The 13,707-nt window shown below is 63.7% G+C and overlaps 1 protein-coding gene across 1 annotated transcript; it reads right to left on the bottom strand.

The window, feature by feature from the left end:
* Positions 1–8,797: 8,797 nt before the first annotated feature.
* Positions 8,798–10,429, bottom strand: NKX2-3 (NK2 homeobox 3). Its single transcript, XM_033066582.1, is given in 3 exon segments — positions 8,798–9,438; positions 10,088–10,108; positions 10,111–10,429. Coding segments are annotated over 3 exon segments (981 nt in total).
* Between the last annotated feature and the right edge of the window lie 3,278 nt (positions 10,430–13,707).

Raw genomic sequence — 13,707 nt, 5'->3', positions numbered from 1 at the left:
GCTGCTGGTGTGAGTTGTGACCCTGCAGGAGAAGCTGAGGTTCGTGTTCCTTGGCCAGGTAGTCCCACACCCTCAGTCTGACTGGGAGTCTTTAGGATGCTTCCAAACTGCTCCAAATGGAGATGTTGGCAGGAGGGGCTGTGTGTCAGGAACAGCGCAGGAATTTGGTGTTGAGTGGGGCTGGGAGGCTTTGTGCACCTCATATAGGAGGTCTGGGGCTTAGCAGAGCTTTTGCCCCATAAGTTTGAGTAATTAGACTAGTTTGATACTTGGTGAGCATCTCAAAATTGCTCAAAGTGTTAATACCTTTTCCAATCTAGTGGTAATTAGTAGAATAACTTTAACATGTTAGGTGTCTTGAAACCAGTTTATTTTAGGGTCCCACCCAATTATGGAGCTGTGGGCTGAGTACTAAAGTACTGCCTCATTGTGCTGACCTGCCCAGAGCTGATCTCTGAGTTTCTTGAACAAGGTGCTCGTGGGTGATTCCTTACTCTCCCAGTGCATTCAGGTGTGGTATGTCCTCCCCAAAATAATTCCCTGGAAGAAATGCATTCACAGCTGTGGTATGTGCTGCTGGTGGCTGTCTGGGTCAGATTGGAGCTGCTCCAGGGATCTGCTGGCCTGGCCTGCACAGAAGACTGCTGGAGTGGGCTGTGGTAAGGACAGGGGTTTTCCTGTGGCTGGAAAAGCTGCTGCATGAGTAAGGGGGATGTGCTGCCCTCAGTGGCTTTGGGCTCCAGCATGGCTGGAGGGAGGGACCCCTGTACTGCAGGGCTGGGTGCTTGACACCCTGCCCAAGCCCCAGCCCAGCCCTCCATTCACCTTTTCCCTTACACATCTCTCTTGCCCTGGTTCCTCAAGGTGGGAGGAAAGTTGCATGACCACCTGTGGCATTTCTGATGGCTGCCTGGCAGGTCTGGATGTCCCTGGCACAGAGCAGCCACAGCCACTGCTCTGCAGCCTGGGTCCTCCTGGTGTGTGCTGTGCCCATCCTCTGCTCCCTGGCATGGGCTCCAGGCTCCTGGCCCCTGCTTTTTCTACACAAACAGAAGGATGAGAAACTCCTTAAAGATACAAAAGCCGCAGGAAGTCAGGAAATGGAAATTTTCCCACTGTTTCAGGAGCTGGGGCTTTAAGAAATAGTCTGAGGATTGCAAGATTTGGCAGCCCTGCAGCTCCTCCACCCAAGAGAAAGAAGCAGAGATGGCTGGGAGACCAGGGCAGGATTAGGTTGGAGGGCAGGGCATTAGACAGGAGTTTGCAGAAGATGGGTACAACTGGGCTTTGCCAGGACGGGTCTGTCTGCCCAGGAGCTGAAAGCTGTTGGCAGCAGAGCTGCAGCTTTGCCTTTAGCCCTCACCACACACTGGGGCAATGACAAACCCCATGGAGGAAAAGGCATAAACACATTGGGGCTGGGGAAGATTCACACAGTTCAATCAATCAGCTGCTGGAAGAAGCTGTCTAAATGTCAGTGGATGAAGGCATGACCAAAAGTGTCTCTAGGATGTTTTCCAGTAATAACTACCCACAGAAGTGCTGGGGGAGGGAGGGACACCTCCAGGAACAGGGATATGATAAGTCAGCACAGCCCAGAAATGCTGCTATGTGAGCAATTGGCCTGAAGCGTTGCCCTGGCAAGGGCACAGCCTTTCTGGTCTCCCAGAGCTTTGCCAGCTTTCCCAGCAGCAGCTGGGTGTTGCCCAGTGCAGGCAGCAGCAGCCCTGCAGGGAATGGCACTGCCTGTTCTGGGTTTGGCACTGCAGGGACAGTAGAGCTGCCATGGGGATTCCAGATATTCTTTGGGCCAGGCCACAGTGGACAGAAAAAATGTTATCCTGCTCCAATCTCTGAGCTGAATGCCTGACACAGAGTAAGGGCTGGCTGGCTGTGGCAGCAGGCTGGTTCTCCTCAGTTCTGCCAGGGGGGGGTGTTCCCTTGCCAAACAGACTGGCTCCTGGCACCTTTGGCATGATGAGATGCCTGGAGGCAATGGAGTTATCGGCTGGTTCAGCTCTGGCCTTTCCCAGGTCTGATAATGCCTCTCAGTGTAGGCACCCTGCTCTGGGTCTGTCCTATGGCCTCCCAGGTATTTGGCTGTGCTTCGAGTGAGATCTCTCCTCCTACAGCCTCTCTGAGTAAGGAGACTATTTTTGGCTTTCCAGCAAGGAAGCAATGCTCAGCCCAGCAGAGTTTTGGAGACAATTCCTTTTCCTTTCACCTCCTTACAGGATCCCCAGCCACATCCAGCACAGGCAGGGATTTGCTGCCTTGCCTTCCTGTGCCCAGCTGCCCCCTCGAGCCCTGTGCTGGTGTGCTCTGGCTGGGTGAGCCCCGCAGCCCCTGAGCAGGCAGAGCTGGGAAGCACCACTGGCCCTGCTCCAGGTGACAGGTCCAGGGCTGTGCAGCTGTGCTATGGCACAAGCCCAAACTATTTCAGGCAGCCTGAGGTTGCTGTGCCAGGAGCAGTTCAGGAGCCCCTAGCTGCCTTCCTGGGGTAACTGGAGATGACTGCACTCCTGCGGGTTAAGGGCAGAGCTGGGCTGAGGGTTCATCTTACTCAAGAAAGAAGTGGGGGAGATCTCTCCAGTGTCTGTTCTGTACCTACAGCTGGGGCCAGTGAGCTGCTCCTGCCTTCATGACCCCACACAGGGCACTGGGGTCCCAGTGCTCAGAAGCTTTAGTCAGCTCACTGGGGGCAGGCAGGGAGGCAAGAGCACTGCTCTGGAAATCACATCCTGCTCTGCCAGCAGCCTGGGCTGCCCTGAGCTTTCCTGCCCCACAGCCCCTCTGCAGTGGGTGCCTGACAGCCCTGCTTGGTGGGAGGAGGTGGCTGGAGCCCATGGGGAGCAGAGATGGGCTCCAGCCTTCCTCCAGCCCCAACCCACCCTGGCTCTGGGATTCCTCAGGGCTGTCAGACCCCAATAAAGTTGTACAAGTTCTCATGACCTCCCGGCCTTACAGCAGTGCTAAACACAAGCGCCGTGGCTCCTGGACACAGAGCAGACATTGCCTCTGGTGGGCCTGGGAAAGCCTCTCCTGACCCACACTGCTGCCTGGGTTAAACTGAGAGACAGCTCTGGGCTGGGCTGGTCCCAGCCTGCCTGGCTCTGTCCAAGCATGGCAGTGCAGGGAGTAGCCTGAAAGGTTATTTCCCTTCCTAGGCAGGGAATGTACCCTGAAAGGCAAAGCTGAGGCTGAAAACCTCTTCTCTCTCTGTAGAGAACCACTAGAAGAAGCCTAGGCTGGGCTGGGACACCTCTTGGCATGTCTGCTCTGATGGGGAGATCCGGGTGAACACCCTTAGTGCAGGCTTCTGTGTCAAATTCCCCCAACAAGGGACTGCAGAGTGGCATCCTGGCTGGGTGTGGGCAGATGGCCTGGTGCACTGGGTAGGTGACAGAGGTGGGGAGGGAGCTGCTCCTGGGCTGGATTGGAGTGGCACAAGGGTGGCAGCAGGGGTCACTCTTGCAAGCGTCCTCACATGGGTGACGACAGCTCAGGCAGGCTGTGACATAGAGCTTGGTCTGGGATCATCCTCAAAAGCTGAAGGAATGGCCGTCCAAGGAGATTGGTGGAGGCTTCAGCCCTAATCTCCCTGGCTCAGCATGTCTGCAGACATTGCACTGGCAGCCAGTATCAGCCCCAGAGAAAGCCTGCAATGCCCTCCGGGGCAAGGTGGCTTTGGGACTGACATAGGAGACTCCTGGCAGGCACAGACCATGCCTGGCACGGATAGGTGGGTGCCAGGAGAAATGTAAACCCAAGCACCTTTGGATGCCCATTAGACCTGAGCAGTATGTCACCTGGAGCACTGCCAAGGGCTATAAAAAGGGCGGGGAACCGGGCCAAGCCTGAGCTGTGCCTCAGTGTGGGACACAGCTCCCTCTGGTGAGGATGCAGCTGTGACAGGCACCGGGCGCTGGACACCTACAGCCGTCCTGTGTCCTTGGGCAAGAACTTGCAGGAGCGATCACATCAGCTGGAAGCTGCAGGCAGTCTGAGGGTATCAGGAGTTTTAGGGGGCTCCTGATATTAGGTGAATTGCATCGTTTTGGGGCCAAGAAAAAAAATCAGCTGAAAATCCGCTGAGTCTCTCACAGAGACTGGGTGCTCGTGCTCAGTAAAAGAACACAGCGAAGCATTGCTCGCTAGCAAGGGACCTGCACGGTGGCTAGAGGCTGGGAAGGGACACTGGCCTTGTCCCCTTGTCTCCCCTCGCAGCGGGGCTCGGGTGGGTGCGTGCCCAGCCCCCGGCGATGCTGCCCGCTGCAGCAATGCTCCCGCAGGGCTCTGCCGTGCGGAGACACCTCCTGCCCAGAGCCCACGCAACCAGCCAGCCTTCCCCATGTCCCGTCTGTCCCGCTGCCCTTCCCAGCAGGACACCACTCCTGCCCCGATGCTCCGCAGCCCTCCTCACCTCCCAGGGGGACTCGGGCACCCCAGAGCTGCAGAACCAGCGCGGCGCGACATGGAGGGGACAGGAATCTGTCACTCCCTGTCCCCGGGCGCTGGCCGATAGATGGCGGTGGCGTATCTCGCTTGGGGACAGTGTCCCTGTCCCTGCTGGCAGCCCGGGGAACCTGAGGATCCCGGGCGGGACCCCGGGACCCCGCCCGCCTGCAGCAGCCCCGTGCGCGGAGAAGGGTCGTCCCGGGGAAGTGTCTGTGGGTTTTATTTATTGCCTAGACGGGAGATAGTGGCATGATGTCACCGCGAAGGGCTCTGGCAAGACACAGGGGCAGCTTTGACCTTCAGCAGCACTCTGTTCTGGGGAGGACGAAGATTCAGGCCGCTCTGTGGACAGGTCACACGAATCTTTGGTTGAATCAGAGTGAATCCCTTGTGGGTCACTGGATCCCTAGTGGCAGCACTGTGCCTGATCACACCAGTGCAGGAAAAAGAAACAGCTAAAACATGCAAGACCCGTCACCCCGATCAACCAGGTGTAGTCATCTTGGGATGTAGTGACTCACCCACGGAAGGGAGGCAGGTCCCTGCCCCTTGTGCTGCAGGCATGTAGTGGGAAAAAGCCTCGCTGGAGGTTCCATAGCACAACTACCAATATTTTAATTACCTGATCCATCCCTGGCAACAGCTTGGCACTGGAGAGTTCCTGTGTGACAACCCCATATTGCCATTGCCAGGAGGGAGCATCCAGCATCTCCAGCACCTGATGGCTCCACAGAGCCCCAGCGCCAAGCAGCCTTGGTAGCTCCCTGCTCAAGGGCTGGGGTGGCTGCAGTGGGAAGCTCTGCAGAGCAGGAGCTGACCCTCCAAACAGAGGAGCAAGAGCTGGGCACCACACTAGCAAACAGCTGTGTCCCTAGGCTCCCAACCCCGGCAGCAGAAAGTGGCTATGACCAGGCTGAAGTAGATAGGACCAGAATGCAGTGATGCCTGCCCAGATCCACAAGCAGCCGATCAGCCTCACTGGAAGCAGGCATCTCCTCTGCACCCAACTGAGCTCCTTGCTGATGGCCACGAGTGGGTGGTGGAGACAGAAGGATGAAGGATAAGAGGGGGAGGGATGACCTCGGCAGTAGGGAGGAGAAAGGAAGGGAAAAAGATGTCAGGAAGGAGAGGAAACCAGAGCGTATCTGTGGTGCTGCAGAAGGAACAGCACTGCTTCTGTGTGATCCTGAGCATGATGGAAAGGCCACAGAAAACCAGCAATAACTGGGCTTTGGATGGAGCCTCCCTAGGAGCCATTGGACGCAGACAAGTTCTGCTCATGGGCTCCTCCTTGTAGAGAAAGTTGAATAAAAAGCACAGCTGGAGCCCGCACACAGAGTGGATCTGAGGCCTGGGAGTTAAAACATAGCTGCTCTAAAAGTCCCTCCTTTCCTTTAAATCAGCGCACTTAGAGAATCTCATTCCTGTCTGAAATCAATCAGCACCTTCAAAGCTTGATTCCCAAATAGTACTAAATCCCCCAATCAACCAGGCAGAAACACACGCCCTCTGCCCCTTGTCCATGGCCATACTCCCCTCCCTCCCTGATGTCCCTCTGGCTGCGGCACCACCACAGCGGGGCCATGCCGAAGGAATTTTCACCAGACATTTCCCTGTGCCTCTCACCCTGCTGGAGGCATCTTGCTTCAACCTGGGGTGTGGGGGACAGGGTGCATCATGGGCGGGTGCTGCTCTAGCACAGCCACGCAGCAACTTCCCTCCATTGTGTCTCCCCTCCCTGAGCAGCCGGCCCAATCTGCAATCTCCCACCATCTCCCTCCCACTGGCCTCTGCCGGCTGTCCCTCCTCTTTGGAGCGTTCCACTTCCGCCACCCTGCTCTGGGCCCTCCAGTACCGCCGTCTCTTTGTGCTGTTTTGTCCTCCCCATCAGCTCAGGAGCTTTGGGCGAGGCTCTGTACAGGGGTCCCTCCCACTCACCCCTTGCCCTTCCTCCAGTCTGAGCTGGTGGGACAGCTGGGATCTGTCCCAAGAATGGGGTTGCTATGGTGGACATCTAGAAACTTCCAGCGCCATGTGTCATCAGCCTGCAGTCAGGCTTCTTGGAATCCCCCGAATGGGCACTGTTCCAGCTCTGTGGAGGGACAGAAGCATCAGGATTGTGACCAGGCACGAGTGGAGAGTGCTCCACTGCTGGGCACTGCTGGTGCTGGATCACTGGTACTGCCCAGCACCACCTCTTGCAACACGGCTGTGAGGTCCCAGGTGTCCTTCTGCTTTACAGAACTGCCTGTGCTCTAGAGACTGTGCCTACAGACCTGGGCAGGCTGTCCCATGCTGGGACTCTGCTCTCAGCCAAGGCTCTGGGTGCTGCTGAGATGCAGCGGATTTCTCATCAACTGCCATGTAGTTTGAGGGGATGTGTTAAGCCAGGAACTCCTCTTGCACACCCTGATTTTGGAGGAGCTTCTGTTGTGGTTACAGTTCCTCTGGCTTACACTGAACTCACACAGGTCCCCTGTTTTTGCAGACAACAGTCTGGCAGAACGTGGAGGAAAATGCAACTCCTTCCTATGGCAGAGACAAATCTCTCTAGCCTGCCTGCTGCTGTGAAGAAAGCGCATTACCTTTGTTCTTGGCTATCCTGTTTCTACCCACGAGACCACAGGGCCTTAACCACTCATCTCTGAAAGCCAAGAGCAGGGCCTGGGCTTCCTCTCCTGCGACACCTTACTGCCATCCAGCAAACAATCAGCTGGGCGTGCCGCATCCTCTCCCAGCGCCGGCCCCGTGAAGCCAGCCGGCCTCGGTGGCTCGCGGGACAGCGGGGTGCCGTGCCGAGCCAGGCTGGGAGCTGGGGCCTGCGGGTTGCCCACTCTGTCACCGCAGTGGAAAGAATTCCTCCAGTTCCTTTCAAACAGCAAACCTCGAAGGTGCACGTTCAACTTGAATGGTGGGAATGTGCGTAAAACCCGGGTTAGTAACGTCAGCAGTCGTTACCTGCCTGGTCCTCTGCTCGGGACAGAGGGACTGTCACACAGCAACACGAGGAGGTCACGGGGAGGACACGGTGGGCAGCGCTGGGTCGGGGACTCACCAGAGTGAGCCCCTGGTCTGCGTCCGTCGCGCCGCTCCAAGAAGGCTCCGCTGGAAACACCTTCGGAGAGCCAGCGTCGTGGCCGGGCAGATGCGCGGGACGGCACGGGAGAGCTCCAGGCGCATTTGGTCCCCCCTGCCCCCTGGTGCCCCAGACGGCCGGTGCTGCCCAGCCGCTCTGCATGTCCGGCCCGCCCCGGCGCGGCTCCGGGGCTCGGCAGGACCTGCACGGCAGAGGCACGGCCGCGGCAGCGGGGCCGCCACCGCCCCGAGAGCGCCTCGGTGGCGACAGCGGGACCGGGCGGCCCGGGACAGGCGGGAGACAGGGGACCCCGCGGCCGGTCCCGCGGGGCTCGGGGGCCTCGGCCGCCCCCTCCCCCTGCAATCGAGCGAAATGGCTGAACATGTAGCAATAATGCCCCGGCATTCAGGCTGCCCGGCCCGGCCGGCCCTAATCAGCGGCCCGCGGACCCCCCTCCTCTTCCCCTGCGCTCCCAGAATGGGGAACAAAACCCAGCACGTTTCTGCAGCCCCCGCGCATAAAGCGCCGGGCCTGGGCCTCAGTGGGGGGCAAAGCGGCCCGTCAATCTCGGCGCCGGGGCCCCTTTGTCCCTCGCCTCCCTGCCACACCTTTTGTTCCCGAATCCAATAAGCGCCTATTCTCGCTACCTTCCTCGGCGGCTCCTTTCAGCGCCGGCCCGTCGGCCACAATGGGCCCGGCTCTGAGCTACGCGGCCCCATTCAGCGCCCTTGGCACGCTCACAAGCCGGCCGGGCCGCCCTGCCCCGCGGGCACGACGCGGCGAGCGCCCCGCCGCCGGGCACGGGCCCCGGCCGCTCCGCCGGACACCGGCCAGTGGACGAAGGAGGATCGGGCGGCGAGTATTGCACCTGGTTTATTGACTGACTGGGCGAGCTGGCGCTGGCAGTGACCGATACAGAGTAGATAGAGGGGCCGCGGCACAGGCGGGCCCCGCCGTCGGCTTTTTACAAGCAAAGCTGCTCCGCTGGCGCGGCGCGATCGGCTCCGGCCCGCCCGGCCCGCCCGGCCGCCGCGGCGGCTCCCCGGGCCGGCGGCGCTTCGCTGCGGGCTCGCGCGGCCCCGTCCCGTCTTTCCGCTCCGTCCGTCGCCGGCCCCGCGCCGATGCTCGCGGGAGCGCCGGGGTCCCGCCGCGCCGTCCCGCCGCCGGTCCAGGGCGCGTGGCGCGCAGCCGGGCTGCGGTGCGGGTGCTAGCGGAGCCGCGGGCCGTCCTGTCGGTCCGCTCCCGACCCTCAGTGCGTGCGGGCTACCAGGCCCGGATGCCCTGCAGTGCGCCCTGGCCGCAGGAAGGCCCCGCCGCCGGCTGGTGCAGCGGCTGGCCGCCGCCGCTGAAACCCCCCAGGCCGCCCACGTTCACGAAGGGGCTGGCGGCCGCCGCAGGGCTGCAGGCGGCTTGCATGGACGCGCCGCCGGTGCCCGCCGGGTAGGTGCAGCCGTAGCCGGGGTTGTAGGAGGCAGCGTTGCCGTAGCCGTAGGCGGGGAAGCCATTGTAGGAGTAGGGCCCGTTGTACGCCGAGCTGTAGCCCTGCGACCCGCCGAGGCACGGCTTGCCGTCACGGACCAGCACGGGCACGGCCACCCTGCGCGGCGGCGGCGGGGCCGCGGGGCCGCCCAGCTCCAGCGACTTGTCCTGCCGCTGCCGCTTGCACTTGTAGCGCCGGTTCTGGAACCAGATCTTCACCTGCGTGGAGGTGAGCTTGAGGCTGCTGGCGAGGTGCTCCCGCTCGGGCGCCGACAGGTAACGCTGCTGCTTGAACCGACGCTCCAGCTCGAAGACCTGCGCCTGGGAGAAGAGTACGCGCGGCTTCCTCCGGCTCCGCTGCTTCGGCCTCTCCGTCTCCTCCGCCTTCTCCGCTGCATCGAGCGGCTTCTTCAGCACACAGCTCTCTGTATGGGGGAGCACAGGTCATCGGTGCGCCTCGCCGACGCCGGGCGCTCGCTGCTCCCGACGGGCCCCACCGGCGGACAAGAGCTCCGCGCCGCGCCCCCGCCGTCCCCGCGCTGCTATGCGCCCGTCGGGGCACCGCGTGCGGGCGGGGAGGCAGCGCTGGGACCGGCCCTCTCCGGCACCGCCTGTGTTTGCGAGGGCCTGATTCAGGCGGCGGGGCCGGGCACGTTCCCGCACCTCCGGGCCGGCTGCGGCGTTACCGCTGCGGCACGGCCAGGAGAGCTCCGGGCCGTGTCGCGCACAGCGCCGGGCACCTGCTCCGCCGCCGGGCCCCGCCGCAGCAGCGGATTGAGCCTAACGCGACCCGTTCCTCACCCTCCGCTACTGAAATTGCAGAGCGCGGGCCTGATCCGGCACCTCCGGACTGGGGCCCTGCGGAGGCACTCCCCAGGGAGGGGGCGAGCAAGGCGCGGAGGTGGCGGTGGCAGCCCCGCAACATGCCTGTCCCAGCTCGACATGGCCAAAGGACATGGAGCGGGCTTTGCGAGGCGATGCCCGAGGGCTGGGAGCGCACCACGGGAAGCCCGCGCTTGGCCCGTCCCGGCGGGGCGGTGCAGTGCGGGGAAACGCGGCGGAGCCGATACTCACTTGGGTCTCGGACCGCCGGTCCAGCTCTTCTCCCGGGCCGGGGGCCTCGCAGGAGCCGCGCAGCACGGCGTGAACGTAGTTGTCGGCAGAGATTCGCGCGTCCGCCTGGTTGCCGGGCGCTGCCATGGGGCTCAGGTAGGACAGCTTTTCCTCCTCCTCTTCTTCCTCGCCGTCGGAGAAGCGGGCGCCGTCGGCGGCCGCCAGCAGGCAGGCAGCGGGGTGGAAGTGGTGCTCCAGGTGGTGCGGGAGCTGGGCCCCATAGTGCGGGTCCTGCTGCTGCTCCAGGTTGAGGATGTCTTTGACAGAGAAGGGTGTGGAGGTGACGGGGCTCGGTAACATCATCGGGGCAGCGCAAGCGGCCAGGCAGTCCCGCGGGCCCGGCGGCGCTCGGGCGGCTGCTCGGCGGGGAGCGCCGCACCCGGTGCGGGGGGAGCAGGCAGCGTCGAGAGACGAGGGGCCGCGCCTGCTTCTGTCTAAGTTGCCTCCATTAGCTCGGCGCTGGGGTCTGCGCGTTTGTACGCTTCTGCAGGGACAGCCAAAGGCTCGGGAGCCTCCTCTGCCCCGGGCCGGCACGTCACGGCAAGGAGGGGCCGGGGGCGGCCTCGCCATTGGAGAGAGGGGGAGGCAGAGCCGGCCCCCTGCCCGGCTCCGGCCGCCCGGCCAGAAATAGCAATGTATTAAGGCTGCTCTCGGGGAGGTCCTTCCCCGCAGAGCGCCCCGCCGGCCCGGCACCCGCCCGGCGGGCGCGGGGACGGTGCGCCGGGGTCGGGGTCCCCGCAGAGAGCCGCGGCAGCCGCCGCCGCGCCCCCCAGTGCTAAGCACGTGTAGGTAGGTAGGGACCCCCGCCCGGGCGCGCCCCGCTGGCCCCTGCCGGCACACGGCTCGGTCCGGCCCTGGCAGGGGCCGACATGTGCGGCCCCGCCGGCCCGGCCTCCCGCCCACCAGCACGGTCCCGCAAGTGCCTCCCGCGGCCCAGACGCACAGCGGAGGGGAGGCTCGCCTCCGCCACCCCGCACTCCTCCCGCAGCCGACGGCGACCCGCCGTCCCGGACGGGCCGTAGCCATGCGACGTACACGTAGCCGACCCACTCCTCATCCCCCTGCACCCCCGATCCCTCCACCGGTGCCCCGCATGTACCCCCGCGACCGGCCAATCTGCAGGCCGGCCCAGCTCGCCCCAGCCGGTGCGACACTCGTTCGCACGGGGGAAAACGCGCTTCGCCGCCACCGGATCGGGCCCCGCAGCCTGCGACCGCCAGGCCCGGTCGGGGCGGACCGGGCCGACCCGGGTGGGCGGCCCGGGACCGCGGTAACGCGGGGCTGGGTGGGCAGCGCGATACTGCGATCGTCGGTGTTTTCTTTCGTTTTTTTCGTTTTCTTTCGTTTCGTTTCGTTTTGTTTCGTTTCTCCCGCCCGTAACGGGCGACCAGCGGCTCCGCGGAGCCGTCTCGCCTCCGTGCCGGCGGGTGAGCTTGTCGAGCTCTTCCGCACTGAGGGTCCCTTGGCCACAGGGCCCCGCCGGGCACCGGCCGAGCCCCGCGGTGATACGGGGGGTGCCGCGTCCCCTCGGCGCTCCCCGCGGCCCCCGGCCTTTTGCAGGGGTTGCGAACTGCGGGGAGCGGGTGCGCCGAGGATAGGGCAGGGGGTCTTTGGTGAGATTTTTAGTTGTGATAAAAATCCTACCGCCCCGCAGGGCTTGGATCGGCGACGAGGGGAGGCCACCGGAGCCGGGCGCGTACGCCGGGCAGGTGAGTGTCCCGGCACCGGGGCTTCGGGGGTCCTTCCAAGGAGTTTCTCTCGTGTGCTAACGTCCGGCAGCTCCACCGTTTAGCGGCTCTGTCCGTGCCCTCGTATCTTCGTCTTTCTGCACGCCCCAGAGACGTATTTACTGGGGTGGCAGCCTGGGACAGGACCCCGAGTCCCGAGCATTTCGCCGCAGCTCATGTGTTACCGGTGCCGTGGCGGGCCGGTTCCCGTTCGCCCGGCGCACTGAACCGCTGCCACTACTCAGTTTCAAACCCCTCGCCATACAAATACGAGGATTCGGTCTCTTCTTGCCGTTCCCGCTCGCTCCCCGTGCGAGATGCCTTCCCGCGGTGGACGGGGAAGGGCGCCCGCAGAAAGCAGGCCTGACGGGCCCGACTCTGCCCGTGCCACCGGTGCGCAGGAAAGCTCGGCGCTGCCTCGCTGCCGGGATCCCGAAAATAATTAATAACAATTAGCTCCTTATTTGTGTTACACAACCGCACCGTCCCGGACCATTCCCGCCCGCCTCGGGGCCCAGGGCCCGGGGAGGTGCAGGCGCGGGGCCCGGTGGCAGCGCGGCGAGCGGCCGGCTCTGCACAGCGCCGCGCAGCCCGGGAGCTCCATTGCGGCCGAGCTTCCCGGCGGGGAGAACAGCCTCAAGGGCCGGTGCCCTCGGTGGTGGCGGCCGTAAGAACTGCAGGGCCACTGCCAGTGTCCGGCCCGTCCGTCCGCGGGAGCAGCAGCAGCCGCCGTGCCGAGGGCCGGGCCGCGCCCCGCAGGGTCTGGCTCGTTCGGCGCCATGGCGCTCCCGGCCGCACAGGGATCCCGGACGGGCCGATCGCCGGGCGCAGCCTGCGGGCTCTGGGAGCCCGGGTCGGGCATAAACACACATCGGGACATCTCCCCGGTGGTACGAGCGGTTCTCCCGCTGGGACGCATTCATTTGTGCTGCTGCTGGCTACACGGACTGCCCGGGGAACCCACGCCCGACGGAGGGAACAAGGAGCGGCCGGGCCTTTTCTGGGCCGCATTTTCCTGCGCCAGGTGCGGTAACTGAGCCCGCGCTTTCCCTCCATGCCAGCATCCCCTCTTTAGTGGAAGCGGATCGGTGGTGAGTTCCCGGCTAGGAAAGCCGGGGAAGCGGGGAGATAGATGGTCGGGCCCGACAGTGCCCGTACCGAGGCGGCTGGCGCCGAGGAACACGACCGCACCAGGGCAAGCGGTGTGGAGGTACAGAAGCCAGGGGGAGGAAGGAGCAGGGCAGTCCTGGTACCTGCCGGCGGGTCTCAGCCCGGGATGCGGCTCTAGGGCTTTCCCAAGCCGCCTGGGCTGGGGTCACCGGGCTATTAATGGTTATTTTATTTATATCATTAGCGGCGTCCCCTGAGCTCTGTTTACAGCAGGGCCTTGTTGTCCCGGCCGCTTCTGCGCTCTGTTTAGACAGGGGATTATTGTAATGGATGGAGCTCGCCGTGCGGATGCTGCAGCGGAGCCAAGAGAGCCAAGAGCCTCCCCCCCGGGCCCGGGGAGCGAGCAGCAGCCCCGGTGCGGCCGCGCACACCGCGGCGGGCGGCGACGAGCAGCCGCTGCCGCCCGAGGCCCGGCCGCAGGCAGCCCGGTAGCAGCGGCCGCGGCCGGGGGTCTCGCTCGGGGCGATGCTATCAGCACCAGGGCTGCTAATTGCTCCATTAGTCTCGCGGGTGCGGAGTGCTGGAGCCGGCCCCGCGCTAATGGCCGTAAACAAACAAACACGCTAATCCGGCCCTGTCTCCAGCCCCCGTGCTCGGGGAGCCAACGGGGCACGGCGGCGGGAGCGCTGGGCGGGCGGCACCCACCTGCCCGCCGCCCCCGGAGCCCGGCGGCCCGAGGGCTGG

The sequence above is a fragment of the Catharus ustulatus genome, chromosome 8 (assembly GCF_009819885.2).
Source record: "Catharus ustulatus isolate bCatUst1 chromosome 8, bCatUst1.pri.v2, whole genome shotgun sequence".
NCBI classification, from domain to species: Eukaryota; Metazoa; Chordata; class Aves; order Passeriformes; family Turdidae; genus Catharus; species Catharus ustulatus.
Note: the sequence above shows the minus strand (reverse complement) of the source record. Positions and strands in the feature narration are given on the sequence as shown.